Below are 18,464 nucleotides of genomic sequence, written 5' to 3'. Positions count from 1 at the left end.
GTGTTAAACATTGCTTAAAATAATTAAGCATTTTAATGTTTTGTCCCGATGACAAACACACACGCACGCGTATCTTTTTTTTAAATTACTTCAAAATCGCGTTCAGACTCCACTCTCAAAACGCAAACGCGGATTTTCGAGGCAAGCCAAACGCGGAGATAGGAAAGCAATGTTCTTGTTCAACTTGTTTTCGTAGGATTGTCGAAAGAATCTCACTGTCGAAAAAAGGATAAAACTCTGAATGGTGAAAGCTCTGTCTCTCTTCGCAGATTCCGACTTGAAACGAGCTCTTCTCTCTCTGCTTCATCGATGCAAGTCAATGTCCGATCTCAAGAAAACCCATGCCCTTCTCATAACGTTGGGTCTCTCACACGACCAACCTCTTTCTTCTCGCCTTCTGTCTTTTGCCGCTCTCTCTGCTTCAGGCAACGTCGACTACGCTTACGCATTCTTGCGGGCTCTGTCTAATCCCTCTGTTTCCGACTGGAATGCCATCGTACGAGGTTTCTCCAGTGGCAGAAACCCTGAAAAATCGATTCGTGTTTTCGTCCAGATGTTGAGGAGCGGGGTTTCTGCTGACCATATGACCTTCCCATTTCTGGCGAAATCGTGTTCACGTCTTTGGAACAGAGAGCTTGGTGGATCTATTCATGGCGCCGTAGCCAAAACCGGGTTGGAGTGGGATTTATTCGTATGTAACTCCCTGATTCATATGTACGGTTCGTTCCGGGACATAGCTTCGACACGGAAACTGTTCGAAGAAATGCCTGTCAAGAACTTGGTGTCGTGGAATTCGATGTTGGATGGGTATGCAAAGTGCGGGGACATTGTCTCGGCGAGACAAGTGTTCGACGAAATGCTCGAGAGAGATGTCGTGTCATGGAGTTCGATGGTAGATGGGTATGTGAAGAGCGATGACTATGATGAAGCGTTAGAGATATTCGATCAGATGATGGAAATGGGTCCAAAGGCGAACGAAGTCACGATGGTTAGCGTTTTCTGCGCATGTGCTCATTTGGGTGTTCTTGATCGAGGAAAGACGGTGCACCGTTATGTAATCGATGAAAGCTTGCCCTTAACGATTACACTCCGTACTTCCCTCGTGGATATGTACGCTAAGTGTGGGGCAATAGAGGAGGCTTGGAACGTGTTTCGGGAAGTACCCGCGGGCGAAACGGATGTCTTGTTGTGGAATTCAATGATCGGCGGTCTCGCAAATCACGGGTTTATCAGAGAATCGCTCGAACTGTTCAGAGAAATGCGAGAATCCGGGATTAACCCGGACGAGATAACCTTCTTGTGCTTGTTATCTGCTTGCTCCCATGGCGGATTAGTGAAAGAAGCTTGGCATTTCTTCGAGGGTCTAAAGGAAAGTGGAGCTGAGCCAAAGAGTGAGCATTACGCTTGTATGGTTGATGTCCTCTCCCGGGCAGGTCTAGTTTCGGAGGCATATGGTTTTATATCCGAAATGCCAATAGAACCGACGGCTTCAATGTTGGGGGCTCTGCTCAGTGGATGTATAAACCATGGGAATTTGGATCTTGCAGAAAGAGTTGGAAAGAGGGTTTTAGAGATGCAGCCAGATCATGATGGGAGATATGTCGGGTTATCGAATGTTTATGCCATCAAGAAGAGGTTTGAAGATGCGAGGTCGATGAGGGAGGCAATGGAGGATAGAGGGGTGAAGAAATTTGCAGGACATAGTATCATTGAACTGCTCGGAACTTCACACAGATTCATAGCTCATGACAAGACACATGTGGATACACCTCGTATCTGCTCGATACTTCATCTCCTTGTTACTGTAATGAAACTTGATGATGTTGATGTTGATGATGATAATGTCGATAAAGAACATCGTTTTTCCTGTTCTTGATCTCCTTGCAAATCTATTCTTGTTCTTGATGAAGAACAAATAGGAAGCAAAGACTCTCAAGTTCATATATATATATATACGATATTGGCCATACATATTCTTTTTCTGTTGATGAGACTAAGCTGGTCTTATTGAAAATGGAACAATGTAACTATGGATGTGTCTGATGTCAAGTCTTCAGATGGAACCCATATTATAATCTCCAAAACAAAATTCATTAACTGGAGGGTTATTACAATTCAGCATTATGGATAATATAAAAATTAAAATCACAATAATATGGAAATCAAAGGAAGCAAGAACACCCTTCATTCTGCAATTGATTATTTTGTTGACAGGCAAAAAACCAGAGTGCCAAAGTATTTTCAATGAACTGCAGAAGAAGAAGAAGAGCATGTTTTTTTTCCTTCCCAACCACTTCAAACAAACCAACCCAACAGAAGATTAGGGTTTCCCTTTTTTTCTTTGCAAAATGTTAACAGAGATTTTTTTTTGGGCTCAATCAATTCTAAACAGCGCTAACGGACTCGACAAGACCTCTGTCTTGGAAGATGTCAAGCATTGCTGCTCCGATCTTGGCCGGAGATTCAACCACCGTGACTCCGGCGTCCCTTAGGCTCTTTATCTTGTCCTGAGCTGTGCCCTTGCCACCAGATACAATGGCTGCACCCCACCATACAACACAAACACAAGAAAACCACCCCCACTGATTAACTGATCCAACGGCTAAGATAAGTCAAAATTACCGAGAAGAATCTGTCTGAGAATATCGGATCAAAGAATCCCGAAATGAGTTTATTTATGGATGACGCCAATGTTGAATCCAAAATACCCTCAAAATAATCACCATTAAAGAGACAGACCCGTGCAAATGCAAAGATCATCTACTATGGTTATCTTTAAGGTCCGTCCTGGTGTGAGCCAAGACTAAAACCCAGAATGTGCACCAAGATCCAATCCAACCCAAATGAAAACCAGGCGAGCATTTGCACAGATTTCACTTAAGAGTTAAGAAGGGTAACTAACTCATCACACAATCATTGCAAAAGGAGATGGGCCTAATGTACTTTGCCTTTCAACAGACCAATGTTAAAGTAGTTTACTTGCAGAGAGTCACTGATGCAAAGTAGTTCCCGAGAAGAAAACAGGAACAGATATTAAGATAGAATATGGTCTAACCTCCAGCATGACCCATTCTCCGGCCTGGTGGTGCAGTAAGTCCCGCAATGAAAGCAACGATGGGTTTCTCAGTTCCGCTTTCCTGTTCGATCATAATATTATGTTTTCACTTTTTGATTACATAGAGATGAGAAACAAAATCGGCCAAGTTGAAGGGCAACCCTTTATTCATTAACCATAGAAAGATGGATATAGTTACCTTTATCAATGCAGCAGCATCTTCTTCTGCGGTACCCCCGATCTCTCCAATAAGAATGATACCTGAAATAGTCAATCGTTTCGATATCCATGTCAGAAGCATTCATGAAGCTACTGAAAGAGATGACAGAGAATCGGTGGTGGGCATATGGATGATAAAAAACCAACAGCATAGAAAAACTACGAAGGTGAAAACACCAAACTGTCACAACGAGAAAAGTGGGACAAGTGAAACTAAATCGGTTCACCATTACAATTTGATTGCTATCCTCTACAAATGAAAAGATTTATAATGTAACTTAAGTATGTGGTTGTCAACCAAATGATAAACAGTGCAACTAATCAACCGGAAAGGGGAGAAGAACAGAACATATATTCAATCAAATTTCGGGAAATGAAATAACCTTCTGTTTGCGGATCAACAAAGAACTTCTCCAAGCAGTCAACGAAATTTGTCCCATTAAAAGGATCCCCCCCAATTCCTACACAAGTAGATTGACCCAGACCCACAGCTGTTGTTTGGAAAACCTGCACGAAAAAATAACAAGAAGCAACCATTAAGAAGTCCTCGAAATGAATACTTTTCGATAATTCAAACAATCAGAAAATCAGTCAGTTAACATTTGAAACCTGACAGTAGTCAAAAATCCTGTACCATGTTTGATCCAACACTTCGGAGTATTAATTCATTTGTCTTGGCCCAAAGGCAGAAACCAATATTAATTATCTACTTTGCTGCATAAACTCGCCTAATAGAAATATACACGGAAGATAAACGGCATGGACAAGACAGGAGACTAAGATATGAAGAGAACAAAATATGAAGGCAAGACATAAAAGAACCTTACAGCTTCATATGTCAACGTTCCGGATCGCGAGACAATCCCTATCCGCCCTGGCTTGTGAATGTATCCCGGCATAATCCCAATCTTGCATTCACCAGGCTTGATAATCCCAGGGCAGTTAGGACCAATCAACCTAGTTTTTGATTGACTATTAAGAGCAGCCTTTACACGAACCTATATTACAACAACATAAGTCTCCAGATCAGGCAATCAGAAGAGCTGCTTATAATCACGCAGATCACTTGATGATACCCAGAAAGGGAAAGAAGTTTGGTCAGGATAAAAAATAGAAACGAAATCAAGATGATACTCACCATGTCATGCTGAGGAATTCCTTCGGTGATGCACACAACAAGATCTAATTCCGCCTCCATAGCCTCCATGATAGCAGCAGCAGCAAAAGGTGCAGGAACATAAATCACCGAGGCATTAGCCTTCGTCTCAGCCTTCGCTTCAGCAACGGAGTTGAAAACTGGGAGACCCAAGTGTTCTGTCCCACCCTTCTTCGGTGTCACTCCAGCCACCTATTGTAGGAAAACACACACACACACAAAAAAGCAATCTTTAACAAATATAAAAGCTTCATCTTCATTTCATCTGCAATACAGAGATGCCGGAAAAAAGAAACGTCTCCATAATGCTAAAGCAAGCAATTCTCGTGAGAAACAGAAAAAGGGTTACAACGTACTGCTACACATCCAAGCAATAAAAGATCAATCTTGATCTAATGGAATTCAGGAGATTAACTAACTCAGAAACAAAACGTGTTCTAAGGCTTTCCATGGTTAAACCCTTCAGACAAAGATGACGAACAAATAACCCTTGTAACCCATCCAAATCAAATTTTGGGTTCCTAAACCAATGCAGCCACGCTGTGTTCAACTATAAATCAAACAGGAGCAATGGCGAACACCTAATCTGCACTGATTTAGGATCGCAATTCATCAATCGACGCATAAACCTTGCGAAGTTCCATCGACCCAATTCCGGAGTAACCAAAACACAAATGGACGACTCAGACTACAATGAATATATGCAAAATCTGGTACTGTACCATTTTGGTGCCGTACTCAATGGCTTGTTCAGTGTGGAAGGTCCCGTTCTTTCCGGTGATACCCTGACAGATAACGCGGGTGTTTTTGTCCACGAAGACCGCCGGAGGAGGCGGAGGCGCCGCTGTGAAGGAGCGGGACTGAGTCAACAAAGGGCAAGACGGGAACACCTCCGAGTTCCCGGAGCGTCGGACATTGGACGACAGAGATCCGAGAAGCCTCGTGACCAGCCTTGACATATTTGGCTTCTGGTTCAGAAACTTGGAAGGTTCCGATCCAAATCTCTCCAAGAACCCTAACTGTGGAAGCCGAAAGCGAAAATGGGAAAGGAAAATTCAGCGATCTTTGTTTGAACAATCTCTCGTGTTTCCAATGGAAGAAAGCTAACAGGGCCTCCTCAGGTTCTTCTTTGAGAACTTCCCTTGAGCCCAAACCCAAAGTTGCAACCTTTTTTCCGATACAAAGGTGCAAACTTTTATTTTTTTGGAGGGTGAAGATTTAGAATTTTTTTCCCCCTCAATTTTTATCTATACAAAATATCTGTTCTTATGGGAAAAAAGTTCCAAAAAAATATATATATATTTTGTACTTTTCTTTCAGAAAATAAAATTATTATTAGCAAATTTTTAATATTCAGTCAAATTACAAGATTTTTTTTTGGGTTCAAACTCTTTTTTATTGTATTTTTTATTTTTATATTTAAAAGCCAAACCAATGTTGGAACTTTCTTCTTCTGTCCCAAAAGTATCTTCCTCCGACCAGATATTTTCTCAACCTGTCCTTCCTTTAACTTATCCTTCAGGCAGAGCAGGCAGAAGGAAGAAACATGTCGATGGCGAGTCTTCCTCCGACCACAGCTCCGTCGTCCACCACCACCTCGTGGGCCCGCACCATAACCACTAGACCACCGGCCAAGCTCAGGCTCGTCTCTTTCACCAAGCGCAGAGCTTCTTCTTCTTCTTCTTCCATTACAGACTTTGACCTCTACGACCTCTTGGGCGTGCATCAAAACTCCGACCAGTCTCAGATCAAAGCTGCCTATCGGAATCTCCAGAAACGCTGTCACCCAGATATAGCCGGGATCTCCGGCCACGACATGGCCATCATCCTCAACGAGGCTTATTCTCTCCTCTCTGATCCAGTTTCTCGCCATGCATATGATAAGGTAAACCTCACTGAATCTCCCTGCCAAGGTCATACTGCCAAGTTAGTTAAAAGGTATCGAATTTTACATGAAAACGTGTCATAGGAGCAAGCAAAGGTGGCGGAACTCAAAGGCTACACAGGGAGGCCGGTCTACTCGGTGTGGTGTGGCTCAGAGACTGAACACCGAGCTGTGTTCGTGGATGAGGTCAAGTGCGTTGGCTGCTTAAAGTGTGCCTTGTGTGCCGACAAGACATTTGCTATAGAAACTACGTATGGTAGAGCAAGGGTCGTTTCCCAATGGGCTGACCCTGAATACAAAATACAACAAGCCATTGAAGCATGCCCCATTGATTGCATCTCGTAAGAACACTTAACACGATTTCCTCCTCGTTATAGCGAAGAACAGGTTAACCTTGTGACGGCTATGTACTCCGTCTCTATAAGCTTAAGGGGCAACTAAGAAGAATAAGATAGATCCATGCAAAGCTCTCTGTTCAACCTTGGGGTGCAAATACTTAATACTTTGTTGGTTAAAACATTGGCAGGGTGGTGGAGAGATCTGACCTTGCGTCCTTGGAGTTCTTAATGTCGAAGCAGCCCCGAGGCAATGTGAGAGTCGGGGCTGGTAACAATGTTGGAACCCGTGTCTCCAACATATTTGTCGATGTCAAGAAATTCCAGGCTAGATACGCCGAAGCCGTGAGCAGAACCACCAGACCGAACTCCCCGGTGAATTTTCCAAGTCCTTGGCAGCTACGAGTCAGGTATGAAACTAAGCTATCGGATACCGGGAACTGATAAGTCATGTTGGGATGTTCATGCAGGAGACAGACTTACGTAATGAAGCAAGAATAAACGCAGTAGAAGCAATAAGGTCTATATCCAGTTGGTTGTACTGGCAATCACCAGATTCAAAACCGACCGATTCAGCTTCTCAGCTGAGCCTTACTCTTAGCAGGCGAGGAAAGTCAGTTGATCCAGATATCCAAAAGCTCCAAGATGCCGCTGCAGCGAGAAAACGAGCAAGACAGAACGGAATAATCAACAGGAAAGCATCACTGCACATGCACAGAGATGAGTACTGGATCCCATCAGCTCGTGCTCTCCCTTCGTCTGAAAGCAGCTGCTTGACGGCTAGCTCGTTTACAAAGCCTTCACCTGTGAATCAAAGCAAAGGTTCAACAGAAGATCATCACATCAAAAAACAGACCAGAAAGCAGAATCCAGTCTTGCAAAAAATCCCAATTGCGGTAGCCCTTATAGCAGTATTCATGGTTCAGTACCAAGCCAACAACGGAGTCTCTGAACTAAAAGAACATATCGGTGGCTCCTGGGCTTTATCTATTGTTAACAGCCATTGGCGGCAGATCTTATCAGCCGGGTTTTTCTGGTACTTCGTAGGAGAAATGGTGGCAGAACTCGTGGAAGCTGCCTGGAACAAGCAAAAAGATCCAGAAGAATAGAATGTTACATATATGTACAGACTACAGTGTATATAACACAATACAATGTCACTCACGATGTATCAACAGGACAGGTCCTCTCGTTCACCTGCATGTGTATAATAATGTAATGATAAAAGTATAGTGGACACAAACAGCTAGTTCAGCTTCCTTAAGCACAAAGGATAAGCTACAACAGGAAACCCACAAGAAGAGACAAAGATGAAACCAATGTACATAACTCCCAGTTTGACTTCTGGCCTTGAGTTACATTCGATTGTGTTTCAAGCATTACATAAAATGCTGGATAACTGTAGAGCAAATCGGAATTACAGTCAACAATCATATGCCAGTTCGCGGATATTCTGGCTGACGAGAATCACCCACAACATGCCCGAGCGATGCTTATATACGGCAGAAGCCAATTAATAGCGGTATTTCGTGGAGTAGTCCTTGGGAGCAATCACCAGACCACGACCCTTCCTCGCACCACGATAGACAGTCTCGATGATATCGATGAACTCCTGCTTGTCCTTGAGAGCCCAGTTGATCTTGTTGTTGTTTCCAGTTCCGAGATCAATCATGATGTGCTTGTTCCTGAAGAAGAACATTACTGTCGAGGGATCGTACAGCTCATACATCGTGTTGAAATCCGGCACCTCAGTGATATCCACCAGATATATAACAGCGAAATTCTTTATGGTCTCGGCAACAGATGCTAGCACTTCATCCATCTGAAAACCCAAATCGAAGAATCAGAAAAAGGGTTACAGTAACACAAAAAAAAGCATCAATTTTATTGCCAGAAACACATATGAACGAGTTCATACATAATATGAACGAGCTCATACATAAGACAACCTTTTGTCAGTGAAGACAGATCACTAGCAGCTTCGGGCTAAGGGGGATGCAAGAGATATCTAACTACAGCACCAAAAGATTGCATTTTCCATCTAGCCCTCGATTGAATTGCAGTTTTTGATCAAATTAGCACGGAAAGATGAAACTTTTATGCAACAAGAAGATCCGATTCACAGCTAACGACGATGGGCAACAAACTAATTAGATTTCTAATCGAATCAGACAGAGAACCGGATCCCAAAAAAAGGAGGAGGAAGAAGGTGAGAACCTGCATGCAGGTCTCGTCCCAGTCGTGGCCGAAGCGTATGACGACGAGACGCTCTTAAAAGGATCCCCCCCAATTCCTACACAAGTAGATTGACCCAGACCCACAGCTGTTGTTTGGAAAACCTGCACGAAAAAATAACAAGAAGCAACCATTAAGAAGTCCTCGAAATGAATACTTTTCGATAATTCAAACAATCAGAAAATCAGTACGACATCGTTGCACTCTTCCCTTTCTCTCTGCGTTTGAAATATGATCGACGAATCTAACCAATGCCACCCCTTTTTCTGCCCTGGTATTACGGCGGTGGCGGCGCGTGGATCGTACGCTCGAGAGACGTGATATTGCTAATGAATCCGACCTAACGGCCCGTTGCATACTATGGGCTTGGCCCATTTATAAATCCATTTTGAGGTCGAAAATCGGTTAACTTCTTGATAATAAAATCCCTCCGAACTAAATAGATTAGAATCAAATTTTGATATAAAACTAATTCAAATTATTTTTCAAATTAACAATTTTAGTTATAACCAACCAAACTCTAAACAAAAAAACATAATTTTTTCAAAAACAAAGCTAACAAAAAATCTAATAAAAATCTAAAATACTTTTCCATGTTCGATTCTCTTCCACTTAAATTGATTGATAAGCAATATTCCATTTAATATATATATTCGTCATAGACTCGTGGTATTCTGGACAATTTTTCTCCCAAGAAAAATAAAATAAAAATAATTTAAAAAAAATGTTGGTGGTCTCCAACAACCCTTCCAAGATTCCGACCAGTTTTCCGACCGGAACCGGCGACGAGTTTCCGAGGTCGTACATAATACACTTTAGGTTTTATAAGATTTTGAGTTATTGATTCACAATGTGTACAAGGGTTCATATACACGTTACAGATGAAAATAATAAAGAAACAAATCAATTTGGGTAACATACTCCTTCCCGCCGCTTCCGGTGCTCCCCTCGGCGAATGGGTTCTCTGTGTTGAGGCCATAGACGGAGCTCGAAGAAGCCCAGACAATGGCGGGTTGAAGGTTCACCATCTTCGCGACCTCGAGGAGGTTGACGAATCAAGCGATGTTGGAGCTCACATAGGACTGTGGGTTCTTCATGGCGTAGCGAACACCGGCCTGAGTCGCGAGGTGGAGGACATTGGTGAACGGGACAACGTCGAAGAGCTTGGTCAAGAGTGAACCATCGTTCAGATCTCTTTCAACGATGAACACCTGGTGTTTCTCCATGCGATTTTGCCTTGCTCGCTTGAGCGATGGGTCGTAGTAAGGGAAAACTTCAGGATTGCACCTAATGCGTCGCATCTCTATCACAAATACACCTCAGAAACATAAAGAATTAACAAAAGACGAAGATGCCCTTATAAAAGTTGGAAAACCTTAATAAAACTGAGCGTATGATACGTGTCCGGTGGGTGAAAGTCCGCCAGATTTGCCAGAGTAGAAAGGGAAAAAAAGAGAGTTAGGATTTTTTTACTGTCATTTCGAAAGCAAAAAGAGAGGCGCCGAGAGAGAGGGTGAAGAGCGAAAATTTTCGAAAATCTGGTGAAATGGAGCGAAATCCACCGAGATCGAGTGTAGAAGTGCAAAATAGAGAGGAAAAGGATGGATCTTATTCCTCTTCGTCGAGTGGCGAAGGTTCAGATGGAAGTGATTTATCAGGGTCGCTCGGAAAAATAGAGAGGAAAAGGTTCACATCGGAGTGACGCATCTCGGTCGACTGGAAAAACTCAGAATCAAGAGGAATTTTCGTCTTCGTCGGGTGAAAAGGTCCAAATCGGAGTAACGCATCTCGGTCGACCGGAAAAGCAGATCCGCGGAGAAAATTGACAGAAGATTCTTCTCTGGATGTTGATGTGAGTATTTTGGATGAGTTTTTTTTTTCGAATTCGTTCAGATTATTTGAAAAATTGCAAAATATTTTGTGTATATTAATTAGTCTTATTTGCAACTTAGAATTACAAAGATGTTATCTCTAAAGTAGTGGTAGATGCCACTAAATATTATAGAAGTGTTAGTCGTAATTATATTTGAATATGTATACTAGTCGTTAATACAACTTAATACATTTGTTTTATTGCAGAGCGAGATGGAGAATCCATCGAAACCAAAATCTGGACCTAGTTTGTACATAAAAAAACCAAGCACAAGGAATTGTATATGCTACCAAAAACAAGTTGTAAATAAAGAGTAATAATTGTAATAAAAAAAATAGCATCAATTGTGACCAAATTAATTCAAAAAGCCACGTAGACAAATTAGAACTAATATATTTAAAAATCTGAAAACTGTGTCCATTCGAGAGAAAAAAAAAAGATGAAATCGAAAATAATTTAAAAAGCTAGGTGGACAAATTAAAACGAAATATTTAAAAAATCTTTTCAATATCTTTTTTTAATTCAAATGTAAAAAGGTATTTTAGATATTTTATATATAAGGTTATTTAAGTCATTTTACTTGAAATGGAGTGTAGAATCCGATAAAAAATTATTTTAGATTTTGAGGTGTGTATCGACGAAAGTACTGCGACACATAAAGTGCATTCCTGAAGTTTACCCTCGTAGTAATCGTTGAAATTGTCCAGACCCAGAACGCCATCGCCACGTTTCTTCAACGCAATCGAGCAGTGAGAGTCGACGAAGCCAGCGGCTCCGGTGATGAGGACAGAGAAGCCATTGGCCGGCGATGCGAAATGGACTTCCGAAGCACCTCCGACGAAATCCACGGCAAAATCCGACGAAATCAACGGCGAAACTCACTTTCGAAGCACCTCTGACGATATCAGATCCTTATCTTCTAGCTCCGGTGAAATGGAAGGTCCTTATAAGCCCACCGAAGTCGACGGTGAAACAACTCTGACGAAGTCGACGGTGAAGCCCTCCTGACGGTGAAACCTTAATCGCGATTTCAACCACTTTCGATTTTTTACTTTTTCAGATCGTGTCGAAATATCACGACCGAAGTAAAAGTATGTCCCAGTTTCGTTAGATTCAAATGTTCCAAAACGCTTGAATTTATTTCGATTTAAATTGATAAAGGTTATGATATGTCGATATAATCTGATCTGGTATGTACGTGGCATATAAAGACAATCCAGATCAGCAATTTTTAACGACAAACGTTACTGTCTGCGTCTTTGTAGGAATTTGCCAAAAAAATACAATGTGATGTATTAATCGGCAAGTTTACAAACTGATGTATGTATGTGTTAGTTTAAATCAAATTGATGTATTTTTTTGTTATTTTCCCAAAAATTTAATGATTATACTTTTTTAAAATCAAATAAATCGAATGCAAAACGAACCGAATTAAAAATATAAACTATATACAGTTCGAATGGCTTTTATCAGTTTATCCATGTGTGTGTGTTTTTTATTATTTTCTCAATAATAACCTAAATGAAATCATACAGAGATTTTAAAAAAAAACATGGAGGAGATCAAAGATGGGAATATTCAGAAGGGAAGCGTTGGGAGCTTCTTGTTGTCGAGAAAATGGACGAGGAGCTGAAGAGCTTCGCTTGGTTTGAACGTCGGAACCTCATGCCCTGCCCCTCTCACCGTCACGAACGTCAGCCCCTCGTATTCCACCGTCCACCCTCCCACCTTCGCAAAAAAAAAAACATCGGAAATTATAGAGGTGGTTTGTTCAGGTTCGGGTTCGGTTCGGTTATATTTGAGTTCGATTATACCGATATTAGAAAAATTATAACCATTTGTTTTTCATATTGAATTAGTTTAGTTCTGTTCATTTTCAATTTTTATAGATGAAAATGTTCATTTTCTCAGAGGAATTTTCAAAAATTTTTTATATCTGATTCAGTTCGGTTATAATTATACGGTCTGGATATGTTCGGTTATTAACCAAATTGGACGTCCATCTTTTAAAGATGTCGAGAAAGAACCAGAACCTGGAGTTTGGAGTACCAAGGAGTCCAGTCTTGAACAATCTTCAGACCAAGCTTCTTCAACGAGTATCTTGTCGACGTCACCGGTATTCTTCCGTCAGTATCCCCACTTCAGGACACACAAGATTTGTCATATATATGTATATGTATATGTCTCTATATGTTAGTAACGTGTGCTACAAGCAATGAAATTCGTAAACTTTTTTGTTGTTGTTTGATTATACCTGAAGACCCAGGTTCGTAGACCAGCCTCCACGAGCTTTCTTAAGGTAGGAAGAATGGAAGCAGGAGCATCTCCCCAGAACGAGACCACGCTACTGCACATACAGAAAAATAAAAAAATTAAGCGATATTTCTAGGGGTTTTTTCGATCTTTCTCTTTGACCTAGGTCCTAGGGTTTAGACTGTATGTATATATACACACACATGCATATACATATATAGAATATTACCTGCAGTGAGACCAAGGGTAGGAGATTTTGGTAACATTGGCGTGAAGAGCCTTTTGAACATCTGGTCTGTTCATGTACTTTGACGTGTAGTCCGAGGCGCATGGATCGTACCCTGCTGCCATCCTACGCCAACCCCCCTGCTTATCACATATACAATTCCCACCCATCTCGTGAGATCCGTCATATACACACATACATACACATACATAGATATATATATATATATAAGAAGAGAACTCTACTTACGTGCTGCGAAACGAAGAGTGGACGAAAGAGCCCTCGGAGAGCTGGAAGGTTTCGGGCCGAGCTGTCGTTGGATACGCATGTGGGAGTGTATAAGCTGTACATGTCGATGATTTTGTACACTTCGAAGTACTCATCCAATGCGTTCGAACACTCCTTGGATGGGCGCTGATCTTGTCTGAAATCGCAGCCCTTCTTCACTCTCTCGTACAATCCGTCCGATATCACCGCATGGTCCCACGCGTAGTCTATCATCCCTTTCTGATCCGTTTCGTCGTCCAACAACGCGTTCCCTATCTGTTTTTTTTATATATACGGATATATATATATATATATATATATGTATAAGTCTATACATATATAGTTCAATTGAAATTCGTTAGAAAATGAAAAATGCATGACGCATATGGACTCACCATCAAGCCCTTGAGATTTATGACATCTTTCTTGGGCGCATTCTTGTTCTCCTCGTAGATGAGCTCCGCGAGCTGTGGGACGTAATGCCCTGCAAATATACACACGCGTATATACAGTGCAATTCTTCGTTATATCATGACAACAAAAATACGCAGTTTATACGCGTATATATATACGTAGTTATGTATTCGGTGTTTTACCGGCATAGCTTTCTCCGGCAATGTAAAAGTCGTGGGACTTGTACTGCGGGAATCTCTTGAACCAGTTGACGAGGAAATTGTACGAATCTCTCGCTGATTACATTTTCGTAACACGCGTTGATTAGTATATAATTAAACAGAAAAATTCTCCTAATTTATAACGATCCAACAACAAAAATATTATCCTAATTCATGGAGAAATTATGCATAACCACAACCTGTGACTGTGTCTCCGAGTTCACCGATGTCACTGCTGGTGTTAGTGTACGAAAATCCAACTCCGACCGGAGATTCCAAGAACAACAGATTTGCCGCTGCACGTATACACATTCAAAACAAATAGTTAATCATGTATAGCTACGTTTTTATATACGTATAAAAAGTCAAAATACGTATGTATGTATATGTATACACACACCTTTATTCCAACTATATCGGTTGAACTTAAGATTAGGCTGATCCTTCTGAGGGAAGAACGGTCCAAGCTCCTCTGATGCCCCGTATCCGATCGATGAACATCCCGGCCCTACAAAATTTATATATTTTTTTAAATATAAATGTTTTCGGAAACATTATATTTAATACATTCATATTTCATGTATCTTGTATTCACTGTGATTGTGACTCGGTTGGTCCATGATTCCTTTTTTTTTCCTTCATTTGGGAAAATTGCTTTTTCACGTAAAATCATAAGCTTTTTTTCACGCGTGCGTACGTGCATGGTGGACCATACTGTAACGATTTCACAAAAAATAAATAAATAAATAAAAATGAACCGACTGCCATATATATTTGATTGGTTTTGACTTTTCTCGGTGGATAATATAATGTATTGTTTAGAAAGTTTCTTAACACTAAAGCAAAGGGCTAATAAGCATCACAGAAAACTAAAAAGCCTAAAGATATGCAAGTATATACGTTGACATTAATAAATGCACGTGCATACATATGCGTATATGTATACATATATGTATACACGTATGTATACTCCTTAATTTTCATTAGGCTCACCAAATCACACATTTAGTATGTAATTATTAATTTTAACCTTGGTTTAAAATACGTAAAAGTATGGAAATATAATAAGTCCAAATGAAGATACATAAAGCATGAAAATAACATGCACGTGGTATTATTACATGCTTCCAAATTTCATGTTTACCAACGCAACAAATCTCGCAGAAACACACACTGTTTTTCTCTTGACATCATGTGTGTTATTGTTATTATTATTATTATTATTATTATTATTGCTATAATTATCGCTGGACATATTATTATTATTGTTGGAAGCTTCACCTAATATTCTCTATGATTTACCTTGTCGCCATGCATACAAAAAGCTTTATTCCTTTTATTTTTGTAATTTGTATAATTCGCATTTTGAAATATTTACCCGTGGTCCCTTCCTCCGAATATCACAACAACCAATGAAATAATTGGAAATACGCTATAAATTACTTTCCAAACAAAATTTATTTTTCATATAACAATTATTCATTCTTATTTTGGTAAAATGCATAAAACAAATGAGTTACGTAATTTTTACGACAATTAATTTCTACTACATCTTTGTTATATATATATATATATATATATATATATATATATATATATAACAAAGAGCATTGTGCAATGTATAGGTGGGACGATCTACGTTATTGTGTCTATTTATTTACGAAAATATATGTAATTATTGATGAAAATTTACCTCCATTTAGCCAAAGGAGGAGAGGTTTTCTGCTGGGATGGCGAGTGGCTTCAAAGAACCAATAGAACAGTGCTCTTCCACGAGTTTCATTGACGGTGACATAACCGGAGTAGTGCCGGAACTTAACCGGAGGCTGACCGGGAAGTCCCCTCACTATATCCGCCCGCTGCCGCGACAAAACCCCAGAATTCAGACAAGAAGACCCTTCTTCCTCGTCGTCAGTGCACAGCTTCCTCGGCGAGACAAGAGTGCCGACCATCAGCGACAGGACAAGAACGAGAACAGGAACAGAGACAAGACGGGAAGCCATGAATGATCAGAAGAAGAAGACCAGAGAGGTTAATATTATGATCTGGCCTTTTACACGGGGGGGCCCCTTTCTTTTCCTTCTCTCTCTTTTCCTTTTGTTTGGATCTGTGCGTGAAGCTATGTGGATTGGTGGTGTATATATAACGTGGTAGGAGCAGGCTTATCGGCTCAAAATACAGACAAGAACACTCTGTATTGTAGCTGGGTCGTGACCATTTTCGTAAGATAATTAGATGCATGGAATGAAATCTCGTGAATTAAGCAATATTAGTGCCATAAATCATAATAACCGCAAACATGGTGTTATAATTAAATTTAAGATTCCCCCTTTTACGGCCATCTTTTTTGTTTGCTTCTATGAAAAAAAACGGATCGTTGATATAATAATTTCCGTAATGAAAAGATTCAGTATTGTTATTAAAAAAAAAAGGTGGCAGAGAAAGTAGGGGAGTTTTGATTGGTCAATGAAGTGGAATGGAAGATCCAAAGAAAGAGGCGAAGCGACGGTTCATACTTAGAATTATACGATACATTGCGGAAAATAAAATATTTGACCAACGACTAAACAAAACTGTTACGATCCTTTTGGTATTTCTTTTTTTTTTCTCCTAGAAAACAGCGAAAGCGTATCTCAACAGCTTTTTTATATTTTATACCCCCATTTTGCATAATGGTGATGTATGCATGCATGCATGTATGTATCATTCCCTATCTCTGTATATGTATAGGTCGTATATGTGTGTAGAGGTACCACATGTATATACAGCTGTATCCGTAAAATATATCAATTTTCACAAAAGCGGTCAGTGGTCGCGATTAGGAATTTGACATTTTTGGATTGAATTCTGATTCATTTTTTATTATTTTAGAAATAGAAATATATGATCACGATCAGAGAGATTTTATAATATATATATATATATATATATATTTGATTTCTATTTTTTATATTATATGTCTTACTGCACTTGATCAAGTATACGCACGGAATGGAAAATATCAAACATCTATTTACAATGTCAAATGTGTTTTTAGTTTTCAACAATTGGAATTTAAATAAGGGGACTCGACTCGGGCCTCAATTTTTTCGGGTCGGATCGGCCCGCCCATTTATTTATCGGGTCTATATTATTAGGCCCATGTCTTTAATTTTTTCGGGCGGACTCGGACCGGGTTTCGGCTTCGGATTTAATTGATATCCCTAATTGTATTATATCCATTTTTTATCCGTGCATTATATCTCAATCTCACTTATTTTGGATACATATTTTTTGCCACGCAATATTCGTTATCATATATCAATTCAGATTCGATATGGTAAATTTTTTTTTTTGACCGCATAAGAATTTTACGATCACAAAAAAAATCATTGTAGTTTGTCTCTAATTCATCCATCTCATTTTTATTGTATGAGTACTAGTTTTTTCACAATTTTCATTATTTTGAATGGTTGAACCAAAATATTTGAAATGAAGTATTTTTCTAGCGGTACCAAATGCATAATAAAAATAATCATGGGTCACAAAACATATTTTTTTTGTTAAACTCAAAACAACATATTCAAACGCCATTATTGATATTCTTCTATAAACTCAGTTAATAATCAAATAATCGAATTGATTCGAATGAGATAACAAATAATCGTATCTGAACCGAATACTATATAAAAATTCAATGGTAATAAAAAAAAAAACAGAATCTGAGTGATAAAAGATAAAAAATAAAAAGTTCATTTGAAATTAATTATTTTTATCGATAACAACTGTTTCTAAACAGAATCCAAAACAAATTGAACATAGAATTAATAAATTATTATAATTTTTAAAACCCAAATAACCAAACTTAGCAAACCAGACCATCTCTAGATTCTCTACTCAGAGAACCAACCATGTACCTTTATAGTTTCTTACTCAGCATTGGTTTCTAAGACAAGATTAGATTTTGGGCATGAGTTTTGTCGTGTAGTGGAATTTTACAATTTCATCAAATATTGTTAAACCTACTCGCTATGATTAGGTTCATCAATTCACTCATTGATTTCACAGCGCAAAACCAGCACAATAAGTTTCTGTCTCCCTATTTAATTATATTCCCTTTTGTCTTTTTCATCTTTATATATATATATATATCTATATATGTGTGTGTGTGTGTGTGTGTGTATCATGTTTTAAAATTTATATATATATATATATATATATATATATAGTCTTTTAAATCATCTTTGATTCAAGTTTAAAAATAAACAAAATAGGTTGAAGTTTAAAACAATTATTTTATTTTTATTTTGTTTTACTTGTTATGTGGTAGGACTCCACATTTTCAGCCATGTATATTTTTTCCCTAC

At 39.3% G+C, this 18,464-nt stretch overlaps 5 protein-coding genes across 6 annotated transcripts; 2 read left to right on the top strand and 3 right to left on the bottom strand.

Annotated features, from left to right (window-relative positions):
• Positions 1-188: 188 nt before the first annotated feature.
• LOC104818376 (pentatricopeptide repeat-containing protein At5g08305) lies at positions 189-1,945 on the top strand. The gene has a single exon (XM_010547944.2). It carries the CDS (start codon positions 242-244, stop codon positions 1,874-1,876), a length of 1,635 nt encoding a protein of 544 aa, XP_010546246.1. The 5' UTR covers positions 189-241; the 3' UTR covers positions 1,877-1,945.
• A 219-nt stretch (positions 1,946-2,164) lies between these two features.
• Positions 2,165-5,589, bottom strand: LOC104818374 (succinate--CoA ligase [ADP-forming] subunit alpha-1, mitochondrial-like). The gene is made up of 7 exons (XM_010547940.2): positions 5,153-5,589; positions 4,413-4,622; positions 4,102-4,272; positions 3,658-3,781; positions 3,255-3,316; positions 3,056-3,137; positions 2,165-2,539 (listed from the first exon to the last, which is right to left on the bottom strand). Exons 1-7 carry the CDS (start codon positions 5,387-5,389, stop codon positions 2,385-2,387), a joined length of 1,041 nt encoding a protein of 346 aa, XP_010546242.1. The 5' UTR covers positions 5,390-5,589; the 3' UTR covers positions 2,165-2,384.
• A 224-nt stretch (positions 5,590-5,813) lies between these two features.
• LOC104818375 lies at positions 5,814-7,914 on the top strand. Its single transcript, XM_010547943.2, has 4 exons — positions 5,814-6,315; positions 6,400-6,656; positions 6,842-7,025; positions 7,121-7,914. The coding sequence occupies exons 1-4, from the start codon at positions 5,977-5,979 to the stop codon at positions 7,757-7,759; spliced, it is 1,419 nt and encodes a 472-aa protein (XP_010546245.1). The 5' UTR covers positions 5,814-5,976; the 3' UTR covers positions 7,760-7,914.
• Positions 7,915-7,949: 35 nt separating this feature from the next.
• On the bottom strand, positions 7,950-8,918 carry LOC104818521 (thioredoxin-like protein YLS8). The gene is made up of 2 exons (XM_019203082.1): positions 8,868-8,918; positions 7,950-8,472 (listed from the first exon to the last, which is right to left on the bottom strand). The coding sequence occupies exons 1-2, from the start codon at positions 8,871-8,873 to the stop codon at positions 8,164-8,166; spliced, it is 315 nt and encodes a 104-aa protein (XP_019058627.1). The 5' UTR covers positions 8,874-8,918; the 3' UTR covers positions 7,950-8,163.
• A 3,271-nt stretch (positions 8,919-12,189) lies between these two features.
• On the bottom strand, positions 12,190-16,315 carry LOC104818373 (serine carboxypeptidase-like 34). 2 transcript variants are annotated; one of them, XM_010547938.2, is made up of 10 exons: positions 15,812-16,315; positions 14,519-14,626; positions 14,319-14,414; positions 14,101-14,193; positions 13,900-13,988; positions 13,487-13,780; positions 13,241-13,380; positions 13,013-13,105; positions 12,792-12,897; positions 12,190-12,486 (listed from the first exon to the last, which is right to left on the bottom strand). In XM_010547938.2, exons 1-10 carry the CDS (start codon positions 16,119-16,121, stop codon positions 12,337-12,339), a joined length of 1,479 nt encoding a protein of 492 aa, XP_010546240.1. In that variant the 5' UTR covers positions 16,122-16,315; the 3' UTR covers positions 12,190-12,336. The 2 variants fall into 2 exon arrangements, with proteins under 2 accessions (XP_010546240.1, XP_010546241.1); XM_010547939.2 differs by having other exon boundaries at positions 13,241-13,377; positions 15,812-16,313.
• Between the last annotated feature and the right edge of the window lie 2,149 nt (positions 16,316-18,464).

This window comes from Tarenaya hassleriana, unplaced genomic scaffold (assembly GCF_000463585.1).
Source record: "Tarenaya hassleriana unplaced genomic scaffold, ASM46358v1 Cleome29, whole genome shotgun sequence".
Classification (NCBI taxonomy): Eukaryota; Viridiplantae; Streptophyta; class Magnoliopsida; order Brassicales; family Cleomaceae; genus Tarenaya; species Tarenaya hassleriana.
The sequence above is the reverse complement of the archived record's forward strand: the minus strand, read 5'-3'. Positions and strand labels throughout refer to the sequence as shown.